This window comes from Onychostoma macrolepis, chromosome 15, assembly GCF_012432095.1.
Source record: "Onychostoma macrolepis isolate SWU-2019 chromosome 15, ASM1243209v1, whole genome shotgun sequence".
Classification (NCBI taxonomy): domain Eukaryota; kingdom Metazoa; phylum Chordata; class Actinopteri; order Cypriniformes; family Cyprinidae; genus Onychostoma; species Onychostoma macrolepis.
In genome coordinates, this window is record NC_081169.1 from 5,097,872 (window position 1) to 5,114,874 (window position 17,003).

The 17,003-nt window shown below is 37.6% G+C and overlaps 1 protein-coding gene across 2 annotated transcripts; it reads right to left on the reverse strand.

Annotated features, from left to right (window-relative positions):
* Positions 1–622: 622 nt before the first annotated feature.
* On the reverse strand, positions 623–4,212 carry LOC131520653 (olfactory receptor 52L1-like). Of its 2 annotated transcripts, none has more exons than XM_058745058.1 (2): positions 4,135–4,212; positions 623–1,570 (listed from the first exon to the last, which is right to left on the reverse strand). In XM_058745058.1, the coding sequence occupies exon 2, from the start codon at positions 1,568–1,570 to the stop codon at positions 623–625; it is 948 nt and encodes a 315-aa protein (XP_058601041.1). In that variant the 5' UTR covers positions 4,135–4,212. The 2 variants fall into 2 exon arrangements, with proteins under 2 accessions (XP_058601041.1, XP_058601042.1); XM_058745059.1 differs by lacking the exon at positions 4,135–4,212 and adding an exon at positions 1,785–1,802.
* Positions 4,213–17,003: the final 12,791 nt, after the last annotated feature.

Below are 17,003 nucleotides of genomic sequence, written 5' to 3' on the forward strand. Positions count from 1 at the left end.
GGCACTGTTTTAAGTATCCTGCCCCCAAGCAGTCATTAGTAATTCAGAACATCACTTCAGAACTAGTAACAGGGTCTTGGGGCATTGCTTTAGAAACATGCCCCTGGAACTGGTGTCTTTGCCACTCCTGTTTGTATCCGTGTCTCAGGAATATATGATTATATTGTTGTATTCATAGCTGATGTTCGATAACTTGACAATATGGTAGTGAATAGGAAAATGACCATATGCAAAGCAAAGCACATGGACTGAGCATTATGCTAGTGTACTGTAATATTTTTTTTTCCAAAGATGGCAGTTCTTTTTCTGTTATCAACACACATTTCTATTAAAACTCAAACACAGAGTTTTTTTTTTTTTTTTTTTTTAAGAATTGCAAATATGAATTAAATAAGAGCTGTTGTATTTGACATTAACAAACATTGACTGAGTGCACCTGAATGCAATAAAATTTCACCCAAAATTAAAAACTTTGTTCTTGTTCCAAACACCCTTGTGTTGTTTTTCATAGGTCTTCTACTTCATTTCATACCTAAGAAAAGCCATTAATCATGGTAAAATCAAAATAAATCTTCTTAAAAAATGGTGACAATCATTCTGGAATACAAAATGATAAGGTCGTTCACTCAGAGATTCCCACTTGTTTTTTGAAAAACAGTCTAATAACTTGCTGACGTACTGTTTTCAAATTTAGACCATAAATAAGGGGATTTAAAATTGGTGGCATGAGTAAGAATTCCAGGGCCATAAAATTACGCACACCTTGTGGCAAATTCTTTGAGCCATAACGACTGTAAAGTACATCAAATAACAATGCAGTAGTCACATTGATCAGTGAGAGCAAATGTGGTACACATGTTTGTATGAATTTGTTTCTGCTCTCTATTGACTTCCTGCATTTTTTAATCAAGTGAATGTATGAACAAAATATCAATACTGCATGTCCAAAGTATGCAAGAATAACAATGTACCCAAACACATTATTTAATGTTGTAGAAAAACATGAAAGTTTTGCAACTGCCCAAATCTCACAGTATAACTTTTCGATAGTAGAGCCACATAAAGTGAGTCTAGCAATTAATATAATTAGAACAGACATGCACAAAAATGGAGTCAGCCAGCAGAAAAGGATACATTGAAGAACTCTCTGACTATTCATTACTGAATGATACTCCAGTGGTCTGCATATTGCCACATACCTATCATATGCCATCACTGTTAATGTTGAAAAGTCACATAAAGCAGATGAATAAATGACAAATATCTGAATCATACATCCAACATAAGAAATCACATGATCATATGATAATAAATCATACATGAATTTAGGGTAGAATCCAGCGGTGCCAAAAAGTCCATTTACACATAAATTACAGATAAACAGATACATCGGCTCGTGAAGTTTCTCATGTGAGATTATAGTAAAAATTACTGTTACATTACAAAAGACCATCAAGGGATAAAACAGTGCAGTGAAAGAAAAAAACATATATCTGTTTTCCATTGTTTCATTGAGACCGGAGAGTGTAAATACTAGGACACTGGACTCATTCTCCAGCTGTGGCTGCATCTGGAATGATATGTAGCTATTATGTAGTTATTGGAAAGCTAATTAGACATAGAAGGATGTGTTAATTTCAATGCTCATTGTCTTTAATTAGGAAGCCTGTAGATGAAATAATAATAATAATAATAATAATAATAATAATAATGCAAATATCAAATCATCTAAAAGTAGCATACATTGCTTTTTGTAGTTATAAGACCATTACATGAAATCTTACCATGTTCTCTGTAGGCATGTTTCCTGCAGTGTTTTGTTAAGGTTTGATTTGGTTTGTTATATATGGACTCTGGTCTCATGCTAATTGCCTTGACCACAAACGCTGAAAACAGTTTTAACAAGCTCTCTAAAGGCTTTTTTTCTCCTAAGTCAAAATAACTATCCATCTACACTGTAAAAAGTGATCCACTATATTTACTCAATAAAATTGAGTAATCCACTATATTTACTCAATAAAATTGTGTCAACAGATTACAAGCAATATTATTAATTAAATTCAACACATAAAAATTAATTAGAATTAATCAAATGAGATGATTACAAATTAACCATTCAAAATGAGTAAAATAGCACAAAAAAATTAAGTAAAATTTAAACAAAAATATTGGTTTCTTTGGACAAAAAACACTATGCTAATGATACTATGTTATTCATGTCAGGCCAGTAGTTGGCGATCAAGAAACACTGCAAAAACATAATTTGCATGCACATGACGTCACCTTTTCACAAATTCATGTTTTGTTGTTTACATGGAGATGATACAGGCATCTTGTTCAAAAGTTTGTGTTTCCAGGCCCCAAAAACAGTTATTGAAGACACCTGATGTTAACAAACAGAATAACTGAAGGAGAAAATCTGAATTTTTAGATTACCATTACGGTGGTCAATGTTTGCTTTAGTTGGGCTCTTGACCCTTGACTCTTTTAACATTAGATATTGTTTGGCTGCTGTTACAGAGTTAAACAACAGTTAGACAAGCCTAATGAAAAGGTGGTCTGGTGTTGTTGATTATGTATTGTCATCATCATTTGCCCTGAATCTCTGAGTTAGATTTACTTTGATTACAGCAGTCCTGTAATTCTACAGTATAAGATCTGAAATTTTCAGTATAATCCAAAGGGTTTCTTAAAAGTTGTTCTTTTAGGCACACTCTGACATCAAGAATCAGAGTATGAATCTCAACAACGGTGATAAACAGATCAACTCTGAACGTCACAAAACAAACTACTAAAAATATGCAATGCATGATGGGAGCTATTGATGAGTTTTGATTGGTGGCACCCAGAATGCACTGCAACATTTGATGGTCACCATTGTTGAGGTTCTCACGCTGATACTTGATGTCTGTGTGCCTAGATAAAAGACTTTTTTATTATTTGACCAGGAGAGCTTTTAAAAATCTGTTTATGTTGAAAATTCCAGATATTACACTGTACAATCATAGGATGGCAGAAATCTATACGGTAAATCCAACTGAGAGATTCAGGTCAGATGATGATGTCAAAACATAACCAACACCACCCGATCACCTTTTCTCTTGGCTTGTCTTAACTGTTGTTTAACTCTGTAACAGCAGCCAAACAATATCTAATGTTAAAAGAGTCAAGGGTCAAGAGCCCAACTAAAGCAAACATTGACCACCGTAATGGTAACCTAAAAATTCAGATTTTCTCCTTCAGTTATTCTGTTTGTTAACATCAGGTGTCTTCAATAACTGTTTTTGGGGCCTGGAAACACAAGCTTTTGAACAAGATGCCTGTATCATCTCCATGTAAACAACAAAAACATGAATTTGTGAAAAGGTGACGTCATGCAAATTATGTTTTTACGCAGTGTTTCTTGATCGCCAACTACTGGCCTGACATGAATAACATAGTATCATTAGCATAGTGTTTTTTGTCCAAAGAAACCAATATTTTTGTTTAAATTTTACTTAATTTTTTTGTGCTATTTTACTCATTTTGAATGGTTAATTTGTAATCATCTCATTTGATTAATTCTAATTAATTTTTATGTGTTGAATTTAATTAATAATATTGCTTGTAATCTGTTGACACAATTTTATTGAGTAAATATAGTGGATCACTTTTTACAGTGTATGCTCACAAATAGATTTAGAGAAATTATCTATTTAAATCGTTATTGTCAATTATATTCCTGCCAATCCATTAGTTCCAACACTGCATACAATATGAAATTTGTAGTATATGATACAATTCTTAAAAAAAAAAAAAAAAAACTTTAATATTTTCTGTTATGTTGTTAGCGCACACTTTCTTCACTATCTGATTTAATCTGACTAACAATACAGTGCACAATTCAGTTACTAGTAAAAAAAGAGGTCAGCTAGCAGAGGAAATTTAGGACTTGCTACAATAGGCTTAAAACTCAAACATAATACATATTTATATACAGCTTTACATAGTTTTTCTTTTTTTTTTATCTGCTTCTGCACAAATTAGTCACGTATGTGTATATGTTTAAAAAAAAGAAGAAAAAAAACAGTATTTAAACAAAACACAAATTATTATATAACAATATAACTCAGAAGAACAATATGTTAAATTTACCTTTTTTTGCTGTGTTTTTCTGCAAGCTCAGACAGTGTTCACGAAAGAGGCCTTGCACAGGATTCCTTTGTTTGTCCTATTGGAACAAAATTATATTGCACTCTGATTGGCCTAATTCGTCTGGATAATTCTGTGCAGTAGTATTTTGCATTATTTCATGCTGTTTTTAAAATCCTAATTGGCAACATGAGAATCTACTTCAACACAAGATTCTCACTTATATCATGATTGTTATCATGGCCCTTGTCTTTCAGAGCAGAGCCAGACTCAAGTTCACAGACAGAAGGAATCAGTGAATCAATCAGTCAATCAATGCTTTATATTTAGTTTGACGAACAATTAAAACTCTATTATAACTTAGTCATGCTCATGTCATTCCTAACCTGTAGAAGTTTCTCTCCGTGGTGGGTAGAAATGCTTAAAGCTCCCCTTTGGGGGGGAAGTAGGGTCTGCATCATTCATGCAGATTATAGATCCAGGGATGAGGTTTATTGCAGAGTAAGATTATACCTAATTAGTGGCGTGTCTCCAGTATATCCTTTCTTTGCTCCCTGGCTGGCAGCTGGATGTGGTTGATCATTTAACCAGTACGCTGCTGTGAGTGCCATAGGATTTCTGATTTGCTGCACAACGCTTTTCCAGGCTTTACGGTCCATAGTAATAGACCTTGCTTGATTGAGATTGATATGGCAGTTCCTTATATCCTCTTCTGCGTGACTCACCCACTTGCTTCTACTTGTTTCATGCAATCTGTCATGAATCCGGTTCATGGACTTCCGCCCAATTACCACCAGAGGTCGCCCTTCCATCATATTGACTCTCACACCACGCAGACTGTTGCACGTCACTCTGCAACAGTCATTTCCCATCATCCATTGCACTGATTGCACACAGCTGTAACCAATCACACACACTATATTACACCCACTCAGGTCCTTCTCAAACTGCCGAGTATTGTTTAGCATTTATCGCTCTCTTAGTGATAGCTACATTACGGAGCCATTCCGTGTTTTCTGAGTCTAAGTCTAATTTTTCCTGTTTATTGCCTGAGTCATTTGTGTCTTGTTTCTAGCCTGTGCATCTCGTTTCTGGTCTGTTCTCTGCCTGCCCAGAAGTCTATAGCCTGCCTTGGATATCTCTCTCTCGTCTTGTCATTTGGACTCTGTTTGCCCCGATCTGGACTGTTATCGTGTACCTGGATTATCTTTCTTTGTTTTTCTCCCTGGATCATGTTCGCCGCCGATCGACCCCGTCACTGGGTTCACTGGACTGTTCTTGTGTTTTGCCCGTGCCATATCTGTTTGCTGGTGTTTCGACCCTGCCTGTGTTTTTGACCACGTCTCTGTCTAATAAAGCTTGCAAATGGACCCGCATGGCTCGTTCGCCCTGTTACACAGCCTTTCTCCTAAGGTTTTTTTTTTTATTATTATTATTTTTTGTTGTTGTTTCTGTCACAAATGGAGTTAGGGACATTTATTTTATGGCAATACTATCGACTCGATTGTACAGAGACTCACAATTGGAGGAAAGATTAAGGAATTACATCTTTTTAATATGTACCTCCCCCTTTTTCAAGGGACCATAAGTAGTTGGACAGTGACTCAAAAGACATTTCATGGACAGGGCTATTCCTTCATTATTTTTACATCAATCAAGCAGGTAAAAGGTCTGGAGTTTATTCTAAGTGTGCCATTTGCATTTGGAAGCTGTTGCTGTGAACCCACATCATGCAGTCAAAGGTCTCAATGCAGGTGAAACAGACAATTGTTAGGCTTCAAAAACAAAACAAATTCATCAGAGAGATAGGAAAATTCAGGCACTGGTGAGCTCAGCAACATAAAAAGGCATGGACGTCCATGGAGGACAACAGTGGTGGATGATTGGAGGATCCACTCCATGGTAAAGAAAAACATTTTCACAACATCCAGCCAAGACAAGACACTCTCCAGGAGGTAGGCGTGTCACTGTGAAAGTCTAAAATCAAGAGAAGACAGAGGTGTCACCACAGGGTGCAAACAAGGCCTGATTAGACTTTGCCAAAAATATTTTTAAAAAGCCAGACCGCTTCTGAAAAAGCATTCTTTGGACAGCTGAAATTAAAATCAACCTCTACCAGAATGACGGGAAGAAAAAATTATAGAGAAGGCTTGGGACAGCTCATGATCCAAAGCATACAAGATCATCTGTGAAACATGGTGGAGCATGTGATAGCATGAGCATGCATTGGCTCTCAGTGGCACTGGGTTACTGGTGTTTACTGATGACGTGACAGAAGACATAAGCAGCTGGATGAATTCTGTAGTGTGTAGGGATATACTGTCTGCCCAGATTCAGCCAATTGCAGCAAAGTTGATTGGACGGCCCAAATGACGCAAAACATACAGCATAAGCAACCCAGGAGTTTTTGAAGGTAAAAAAAGTGGATTATTCTGCAATGGCCAAGTCAATCTCCTGATCTCAACCTGATTGAGCATAGATTTCACTTGCTGAATACAAAACTAAAGGCAGAAAGACCCACAAAGAAACAACAACTGATGTCAGCTGCAGTAAAGGCCTGGCAAAGCATCACAAAGGAGGAAACCCAGTCTTTGGTGGTGTCTATGAGCTTCGGACTTAACATTTTGAATTGTATGGTCCCACATATGGGATTTTTATTTCCGTGCCCCTGGGAGTACGGCCACACATATGGGATTTAGAATGTTCGGTGACGTCACATAACTGCCAAATTCAAACTGTGTTTTTGCGCGTTTACTGTTCTTTTTCCTCTCAGCGCGATTCTGAGGTAAATACAAGGCTTATTCCTCACAGCGTGTTCTTCCAAAACTGAAAAGTATCTGAGCTGAACGCGTTGCTGCTTTGTTTACGGTGGTGTGGGCGTTTACATACCTCGTGTCTCACGTGGAGATTTGTAATAACAATAGCGCGAGCAGTGCATGGGCGTGACCTAATTAGAGATAATGAGACCAAACGGAAAAACTGGACATGTCCTTGGTTTCATACGGATTACTTCATCACAGAATATTTGTTTTCGGTAAGACTTACTTCATTTGAGAGTAGACATGTCAAGCTTTCTATAGATATATTTCTCATGTCTCTGTGTGAAGTATTTGCTGAGTTACAGTTCATTTTAGTGACGTTTCAAAAAGCAGTTCGCGGAGACGGAGAAGACAGAGAGCGCACCCTGTTTGTTTTCTTTATTCTTCAAAAGCACAAAGTTTAGTTGTCATTATGAGTGTATACAAATAAAAGTAGACCCCTTACAGATTCGAATGGTGTATTGCTCTTATCTGTACGATCAAAAATGGCAGAGTAATTCAAGCTCATTTCGGCCTTATCAGAAAAATCTGCCTCAAAACGCGTATACGCGTTTGTCGACCCCAGAGGGTTAATCTTATCATTATACATTACTGACACTCTATCCTCCAATTTGATACTCTTAAGTGCTTTGACACAATCTGTATTGTTAAAAGCACTATATAAATAAAGGTGAATTGACTTGACTTGGCCTTAGTGCCCAAGGGGTCTGGTTGGGACCCCATTGTGAACCACCAGAGTCAGCGCCTGTTTCTGACTCTAAAGATGGTTTTCCTCATGGCTATTCAGGACCCACTGAGTCACATTTAGCATAGTCTACTTAGGGACTATAGTCTCTTGAGACTGGTCTCTGGTGTATTTAGAGAATTCAGCTTGGCACCCTGAAGTGGATGACAGGCAGGCAACAACCAAATTGGCTCTTCCAACAACCTCCTTGGAGGATGCGGGTCTCCCGGTGCTGCAATGTCTCTGGGCATACACTGAGACATTATCTTGCTAGAAACTGCTGCGCACCAAGGCACCAGAGGTGGTGGAGTTGGCAGAACCGTCCTCTTGAGGGCACCAAGGGGATTTGGCCACCATATAATGAGGATTGTGCACTGGCTCTGAGACAAACAACACTGAATAGACAGACACTTTCATGGAGAGAGCTTGCTGAGGACACAGAAGCTGACATTGTTTGGTTAAAGAGCTTTCTGTCACAATGTCACACACTTACTGTACATTACTGTAAAGTTTGGTGTCGGTTAGATTTTTTAAATTGTTTTTGAAAGAAGTCTCTTATTCACTAAAGCTGCATTTATTTAATGACAAATGTAGTAAAAATGCTGTAATATTTTGAAATATTTGTATAATTTAAAATGCTTTTCTATTTTAATATTTTAACATTTTAGTTTTTAGTAGGGTTTTTATTTAGAAATATTTCAAAATGTATGTATTCCTGTGATTGCAAAACTAGATTCAGTAGCCATTAGTCAAACATTAATTTGTTACATGATGAAAAAAAAGTTTTGCAAACAAAAATAAAAAAATAAAAAATTGCAAAGTATAAATGAAACAGAACAAAAGCAATAATTTTGCAATACATATTTTCCATGGCCATACCCTGCTGCAAACAAGCCTGCACTGGCCCTTTACGGGCCCACTTAGAGCTAGCCTAAGAGCCCCCAGTGGAATGAGAAATGAGAAATTGCTCATTGGCAAAGCTTTGGTCCCTTAGCGCTGGCCCTGCATGGGCAGCCCTCACTAGGCCCACACTATTAATCTACAACAATACATCTGTTTCACTTTAAATACTTTTTCAGCTATTATAACTTAAGTCTTTGGGGAACAGTTATTATACATCTGAAATGGATGCAGTCACCAAATAACTAATGTCTGTATTGTCAAAAATGTACAGTAGTCAAAGGGATTTCAAATCAATGGATTCATTAAATACAATGGTTACACTTTATTTTGATAGTCCACTTTAGACATTCTACTAACTATAAGTAACTTTGGAACTACGTGTCAACTACATGTCAACTAATTCTCATTAATTTGCAACTACATGTCTACTAACTCTCAGAAGGGTAGGTTTAGGGTTAGTAGAATAAATTGACATACTTGCAAAGTTTCTCATAGTCAGTATGTTGTATGCTGTGGACCCATCAAAATAAAGTGTTAGAAGATATTAAGCAGACAGTCTACTAATACTGTAATGACTGCTAGTTGACATATTGTTGTAAAGTTACTTACTGTTAGTAGAATGTCTAAATTGGACGATCGGAATAAAGTGTTACCAATAAAATAAAAAAGAAAACAGAAAACATTCAATTCAGGTTAATGCAGCTACTTATAGCCAAAAATGTAAATACACAAAAGTACAAAAAAACTAAAGAAAGCAAACAAAGCAATGTAAAATTGTAGGATTTCGTCATGTGAAAGTCGATGTGTTACGAAAGTCTTAGCTGTAGTACATCAATGTCCAAACACTGTCCATAGCTGAAGTTGGCTGATAGCAAATTAATAATCCAACCTCTTGTAATGAAAACACTCCACAGCTCTCAAACACCAGATTCTTCCTAACCAGGAACAGTCAAAATTAGTCCAGACGATGGTCTGCAAAAAAAAGAAGAAAGAATCAGCAATGTACACTTTAAAAAAAATAACTCCTTTAGACTGGGCTTGAAATGACACATTTCCCAACCAGGACACATCACAATGTGTTCAGCAGGTGACTACTGTTGCTTGCTCTTCTTCTTTTTGTTCAATGGTCGTTCACTCCTTAGGAGTATAACTGCCACCTACTATATATCTTACGCTTATGGGTGATGAATCTGTATTGCTGTCAAAAAAATAATAAAAAAATTGTAATGCCCCACCCACCCCAAAGGATCAGAGCCCAAGCTTCAGCTGGCGCTACATGTTCAGCTCCTACAGTTTACACGCTGGGCCAAAGTCCCTGGCTGCATCCGAAAACTTAGCTGCCTCAATGCCTTATAAGGCAATGACTTTGCAGGCAGAATTTTTGCACAAAGGCACCTCATGAAAATGATTTCGGACAGCCTTCTGAGGCAGCATAATGGTTTAATGATCTATAACAAAATAGAATGAGTTTTGGTGATAATTAAACAAATATTTAATTACCATAATACTGATTTTTCGCTAGAAATAACATCAAAAGTGCAAAAAGTTAATCAGAAATATACGTTTACACCCAAACTGACCACCGAACGCAACTTTCAGAGGCCATCTTTTTTTTTTTTTTTTTTTTTAGCTCAACCATCACGGAATGAAACGCACAGGATTGTGGGATACCAAAGGCAGCGAAGGATATGCTGCCTTCAAAAATCGATCCGATGAAGGTATCTCATGAAACAGGAAGTGAAGCTAACTTTGGATTCGGACGTGCCTTGATGCCTTCCTACTATGCATCCTCCGAAGGCAGCATTTTTCAGTTTTCACATACAGCCCCTGACTGGACTTGCTAACTCCCTCTACCCACATGGCTTTACTTAATGAACCCTAAAACACCCTAGCACCCCTAGTGGTAAGGAAGAAAACTGCCCACAAAATTCTTGTTAACAGGCTCATGTCTGTTACAACACAAATATGGCTCGTGAGATCCACTTTCCTGCAGAGTTTAGCTCCAACTTTGATCAAACTCACCCACCTGTGATTTTCTATTGATCCTGAAGACATGCTCAGGTGTCTTTGATTAAGGTTAGAACTAAACTCTATCTAAACTAAACTAAACAGGAAAGTGGATCTCGTGAGCCAGATTTGAGGTTTCTCAGCCTATATGAAACAACAGGTTCTGAGAAGGTCTCTTTTGGTTTGAGCCATTCCAGTTCAATTGAGTGGCTAAAGAATGGCTAGTCAATGTTGTTTGTATTCCCCTAGTTGCATTACAGGACTGCCTACACAAAACCTGCATGGGCCCAAAGGATACAAAAGTTACTCTGGGCCTAAACAGGCTGACCCACACTGGGCCATCATGGGATTAACGTGGGCAGTCCGCTAGTGTGGCCTGCTCACAGAGGGCCTGCAGTGAGCCCAAAGCTGTGGGCATTGCCTGGGCAAGCCCACATTGGGCCTATGTAGGTTTGGTGTAGGTTGGCCCTAGCCCACTGTGCCCGCAAAAAGCCAGCATGGGCCCCGCAAGGAAATGTTTGCAGGGTATCTACTAATTAATTTGCAACACTGCTTTTATTTTGCGTTTCAGTCAAGTGTGAGCTCGAAATACCATTTTTCTCTTTGCACTTCACATTTCTGTGCGTCTCATTTTCTGGCACTGTTTTGACATGGGGTGGAGTCAAGGGACTGGGGCATGTAAAACAGGCCTGGGAGTGCCTCCCTGGAAGTGACATCATTGGCCTGAGATGCAGATCACAGCTGATCAAAGCACCGTTATTGAGCAGAGGATGCGGGTGGATCATTTCCTTTATTCACTAGCATTAGCCTAAAACATGCATAGTTTTGTTTTTATTAACTATTCAGTATGTGTATTAGCAGCATTTGCTCAGGTTAAAGAAGTTGTTAACATGAACATCTGCTGTTTATTTCTCTCAATGTGCACACTTTTTGAGCATTAAAATGTGTATTGTTTCATTTTGTTAACTAAATGTGTGTTTGTTTGAAATCTGTTAACCTTAAAATCAATTTATTGGCATCACACCACTGTTCAATATCCCATGTGTGAGCTTATACAGTCATTAGTATAGTGTGTAAAAAGCACATGCGAGCTCACACAACCACGAGGAGCACCTGTGTGCATTATTTTTGGTTCTGAGAGGGTGTAATTGATTTTCACAACCAGAGTATGGCTGGTTATGGAAGAATGATACCATTTAATCAGGAAAGGGTTAACCTTCATCTGACTCATTTTCTGAATCATGAGGTGAGATTGAGAAGTGTTAAAAGCAGAGGTAAAATCTACAGCAGCAAATGTGCGTAGACTTTTCTATCCTCTAAATGTTTTAAGATCAGATGCACAATACTGTTAACAGTATCATCAGTAACTTTGCTGTGCTTGTAAGCACACTGTAGAGGATCCTGCTGTGGGGCAATATCAGCTCTAAGCAGGGAAACCAGAATTTAATTACAACAGATGTTAATGCTATTGGTCTGTAATCATTATTGTTCATTGAACATGATTTCTTTGGAACAGGTGTGATGACGGATTTTTTTTCCACAGGCTGGGGACATGATGTGTACCTATAGATTGTTGAAAAACTTTTTTGAAAGACTTTTTGGTACACACCTGTCTAAAAACAGACTGTACCACGTTTTTCAACACAAGGTTTGTACTCCGGATCACATAGGATGGACCCCATCGAATTGTTATACTTCCGAGTGTGGTCCTCCTTTTCAAACCTTATAGCTTTCACTGAATTCCACAGTCTTTTAGAGTTTGATGTGGCAAAGCTTTCCTTAATAATGTCTTTTTTTTCCCGCCTTCGGGCTACCCAAAGCAGCTGGTTGAGCTATTGTTGTACAGTTTTTAGTTGCAACCGGTCACAGTTCCTGAAAGCAGCTTTTTTCCTGTTAATGCACGTCTTCACTTCCTTTGTTATGTATAGCTTATTATTAGAGTACACAATAATGTCTTTTTTTTTTGGCACCACATTATCTACACAAAAAGGATACGCTTTAGCTAGTTATTGACTCCGTAGCATCATCTGTGTTTGTACTGTGGAAGATGCTCCAATCAGTGCAAGCGAAACATCCTTTCAGTGTTTCTATACTGTTTCCTGACCACATGGCCAATGTTTTGGTCTGTGGTTTGTTTTGCTTGAGCACAATCTTATAAATTGGAATTAATTGGATGGTATTGTGATCAGAATTTGCTAAGGGTGGCTTAGGTTTGGCAGTATAGGCATTTTTGATGTTGCCATAATATTTGTCCAAAATCTTGTCATGTGTTTTACATGTGACATATTGCCAAAAGCCAGGAAGCGAAGGTTCCAATTTACAGTGATTAAAATCACCCAAAATAAAAAACTGGGACACTAGGGGTTCGCTGCAGCTGACGATTGACACAGTCGTCAATAATGATGGCAGCTCTCGCTGCATTCCCACTTGGTGGAACATAAGCAGCACAAATAACTACATTCCTGAACTGCCTAGGGAGATAAAATGGTCTTAAGATAACGCAGAGGAGTTCAGCATTTGTGTTACCGACTGTCTCTCTCATTGTATATTGTGTGCACCATCGGTTACTCATATACATATACAATCCGCCTCCTCTGTTTTTTTCCTGATGATTCTGTCCTATCAGTGCAGATAACGGAGAACCCCTCTATTTCGGGAATATCTTTGTGAAGCCAAGTTTCTGTGAACACCATTAGACTAGAATCCTGATACTCAAAGCAGCATTTGCTGTCAGTCTGAAGCTCTTCCATTTATTCCGAAGTGGCCTGGCATTACACAGTATCATGAAGGGTAGAGGTGGCCAATTCTAATTTCCTAATATACAGGGGTGGCCAAAATGATTAGAACACTAGTATTTTCACCATCTTAAAAATGGTTTTAAGTCAGTTATTTCTATCCTTTGCTGTAGTTTGTCAGTAGGAAATATCAGTTTACATTTCCAAACATTCATTTTGCCATCAATTGTAATAATCCAGTGAGATTTTTGTTTGCACAAGGAGTCTGACATCAGCCAGTGCTCCACACAGAGATCTGGGCCCACATGTATAAAACTTCTCAGAAATGCTCTTAAGAATAGTCTTAAGCTTTGACTTAAATGTCAAAAACTTCTAAGTAAAAAGTAGGACTTTTCTAAGAGTAGGAGACTTTTAGAAGCTAAAAGCAACTTTCAGTAAAGTCTAAGACTGATTCTTAAGTGTTGACTGAGATGACACTTAAGTGTTGCGAACTAAGGACTACAATGATGCCAACACAAAATGGCCGACCTCGACCTCTGAATCAGCCAATAGTGAGCCTTCTCATGTAAAGTCACAGCAGCACAACACCAATCATTTAATGTAACTACAATAAAATAATTTAAGACACTGAAATATTTTAATATTTAAATGTATTATTCTCCAACCAGCCTAATGTTTTCCATCTAGGATCTACAAAGTGTTTATATGTGATAACTCTACTCACTGAGAATAAAAAACAAACAAACAAGAAAAACATTGAATTGGGAATCCACTGTCTGGGACAATCAGGTATATACCTTGTTTGGTTATTTCTCAAACCAGATTAAATAAGTGTTTGAATATCCAGCTGGGATTAGGAAATTCCTGTACAATTTGATACACTTCCGCCAAGACAATCAACCTTTGAGCACACTGTTCAATTCTGTACATTTACAAGTTGAACTAGCATGCAAGGATGAAACACCTACCATCTCTCAACATATCAATATTGCACAGTAAAACCTCCAGTGTTAAATCAACACTCCCAGTGTATATATAATCCACACTCAGAGTATTAAAAAAGTAACACTGAAGCAGTGTTAAAGTTAATGAGATAATTAGTTTAGTAATTGAGTGATGATTGAACATTAATGAAGAACACCTGCTGTTAACAAACTGAATCACTGAAAGAAAGAGAAAAAAACAGAAAAAAAAGAGACGAGACGAGCAGAAATACAAGAACTACAACTGACTTCAGTCACAGCCTTCGATGAGATCAACACAAGATAAAAGAAGACATTAAATCTCTCAAGATCTCAGCAGAGGATGATTAAACAACTCCATAAACAGCATTACCAGCTTCACACATTACTAACCAGATTGACTTTAGATGTTGATGTTTTAGTTTTGTTTGAATTACCATTATCGAGGTCAGTGTTTGCTTTATTTGGGCTCTTGGCCCTTGACTTAAAATATTGTAATTTTTTTGGCTGCCATAATTGTGTGTTTGTTTAGACCTGTTAGTTATGGCAAAAAATAAAAAAAGCCAAGCGAAAATGAGATCAGGGCTGTTTACGTTTCGATAAAGTTGTAATCAGCGCATAGTGGCTTAAGTAACTGATGTAATTTGGAGTATAGTCACTGGTAGATTTATTAGTTAACTTTGTTATTGAGGTTATGATATATGTAGTTTAACATCTGACAGTTTTAATATTAATCTGAAAGACTTTTGAAACTTATTCTGCACTGAAAGTTTTGCTTTTCTTCATCAAACAGACTTCAAGAATCAGCATATGAATCTCAACAATGGTGACAATCAACATAAAGCTCCATGTTGCAGTGCATTCTGGGAGCACCAATCAAAACTCATCCATGGCTCCCAGCATGCAATGCGACATGAATAAATTATGCAGCTGTCTTAGTATTTTCTTTTATTCTTACTATTTCCTTTTGTTTTGCTATTTTGTTGTGACTTTTAGCAGCGTGTTTTGTGATGTTCACAGAGGATCTTTTTATCTGAATTTGTTGATTGTCACCATTGTTGAGATTCTTACGCTGAGTCTTGATGTCTGTATGATAATGCAGTCTTAAGCTTTTAGTGCTGATTTACTTTTGAAAGTCTTTCAGATTAATCTTAAAACTGATGGCTCAAGCTCTATATTATATGTGAACAAAGCCAAAAATTTTAATCAATCGATGATGATGCTATGAATGAAATCAGTTATGGAAATCACTAAATGCTGGTGACCTCTTTATGAAAGTCCAACCATCAACACCCGAATGCCATAACTAACATGTCTAAACAAACATGCAGTTATGGCAGCCAAAGTAATTGTATTGTTTTAAACAACTCCATAAAGAGCATCACCAGCTTCACACGTTACTAACCAGATTGACTTTAGATGTTGATGTTTTAGTTTCATTTGAATTACCATTATCGAGGTGTGGGATTACAAATTTATTTAAATGTTTAATTTAGATTCCAATGTAATAGTGTACAAACTGAAGAAGTTATATACATTGTATTTAGCATTTATGGTGAAGATGATGACATCAGATGAACGATTCAAGAGGTCCCTGCCAGTTCCTGTTCTCTTATTGTAAGTCTAATGAGCCAGACGACGGAGACTCTTGCCTTTTGTTTGTAATGGCTCTAGGGGCCCCCGGCCTCAGTTTTTGGGTAGTTAGGCTGATTGGATTAGGAGTGATTAAATCAGGCAGGATGCTATACCTGAATACTTAATTTGCATGCCTTAAGGTTGTCACCCAGGTTCTTGGTTTCCATTCCTAAGCACTGCCCTTAAATGTATTTAAAACTACAATGTATCACTGCTTTAGTGAGACTTGGATGACTACAGCGACGCGCAGCGAGTTCTCAATAAAGAGTAACTTCTGGATGAAAGATATCCCAACGTCTCCTGGTCTCTGGTTCGTAGAAGAGAAAAGTTCACAACAGATGGTGCCGTGACCCGGATAGAGTTCCAGCTTCCTCACCTGAATCCAGATTGAAAACTTCAAGCTCAAACAAAGATCTGCTTCTAGACTGCATCTTTTGGAATCCAGCGAAAACTTCAAGCTGAACAAAGATTTCCAGACTGAATTTTTCTTTCAACCAAGGTTGTGGTGAGTGCTGTCTCTAATCCAAAAGAACTTTTAAGACCAGAACAAATTTGTTATCCTCTGCGCCGTCAGAGAAGAGATAACAGACAGCTGTAGGGTTTGGTTAGCTAAGTTATCCTCTAAAAATGTCCTTTTAGAGATGAAGGTTATCCTCTGTCCAGGCAGGGAAGATTAGCATCACGTGCTAATAGTGTGTTACCCTCTGTTTTCAGGCAGGGAAGATTAGCATCACGTGCTAATATTGTGTTACCCTCTGTTTTCAGGCAGGGAAGTTTAGCATCACATGCTAATATTGTGTTACCCTCTGTTTTCAGGCAGGGAAGATTAGCATCACGTGCTAATATTGGTTATCCTTTGTTTTAGGCAGAGAAGGTTAGCATTTCATGCTAATAATTTTGGTTTATCCTCTGTTCTTGTAGGCAGGGAAGTTAAGTGTGAAGTGTTGGTAATTTGGAAAGTTAACAATAGTTAAGCTGTGTTAACAAATGTACCCTCTGTTGATCAGAGAAGTTTTAGTGTTTGTTTGTGTGGTACAGAAGAAACGTACAAAATGGTTAGAAGGAATGCTAGACGGATTCCAACAAC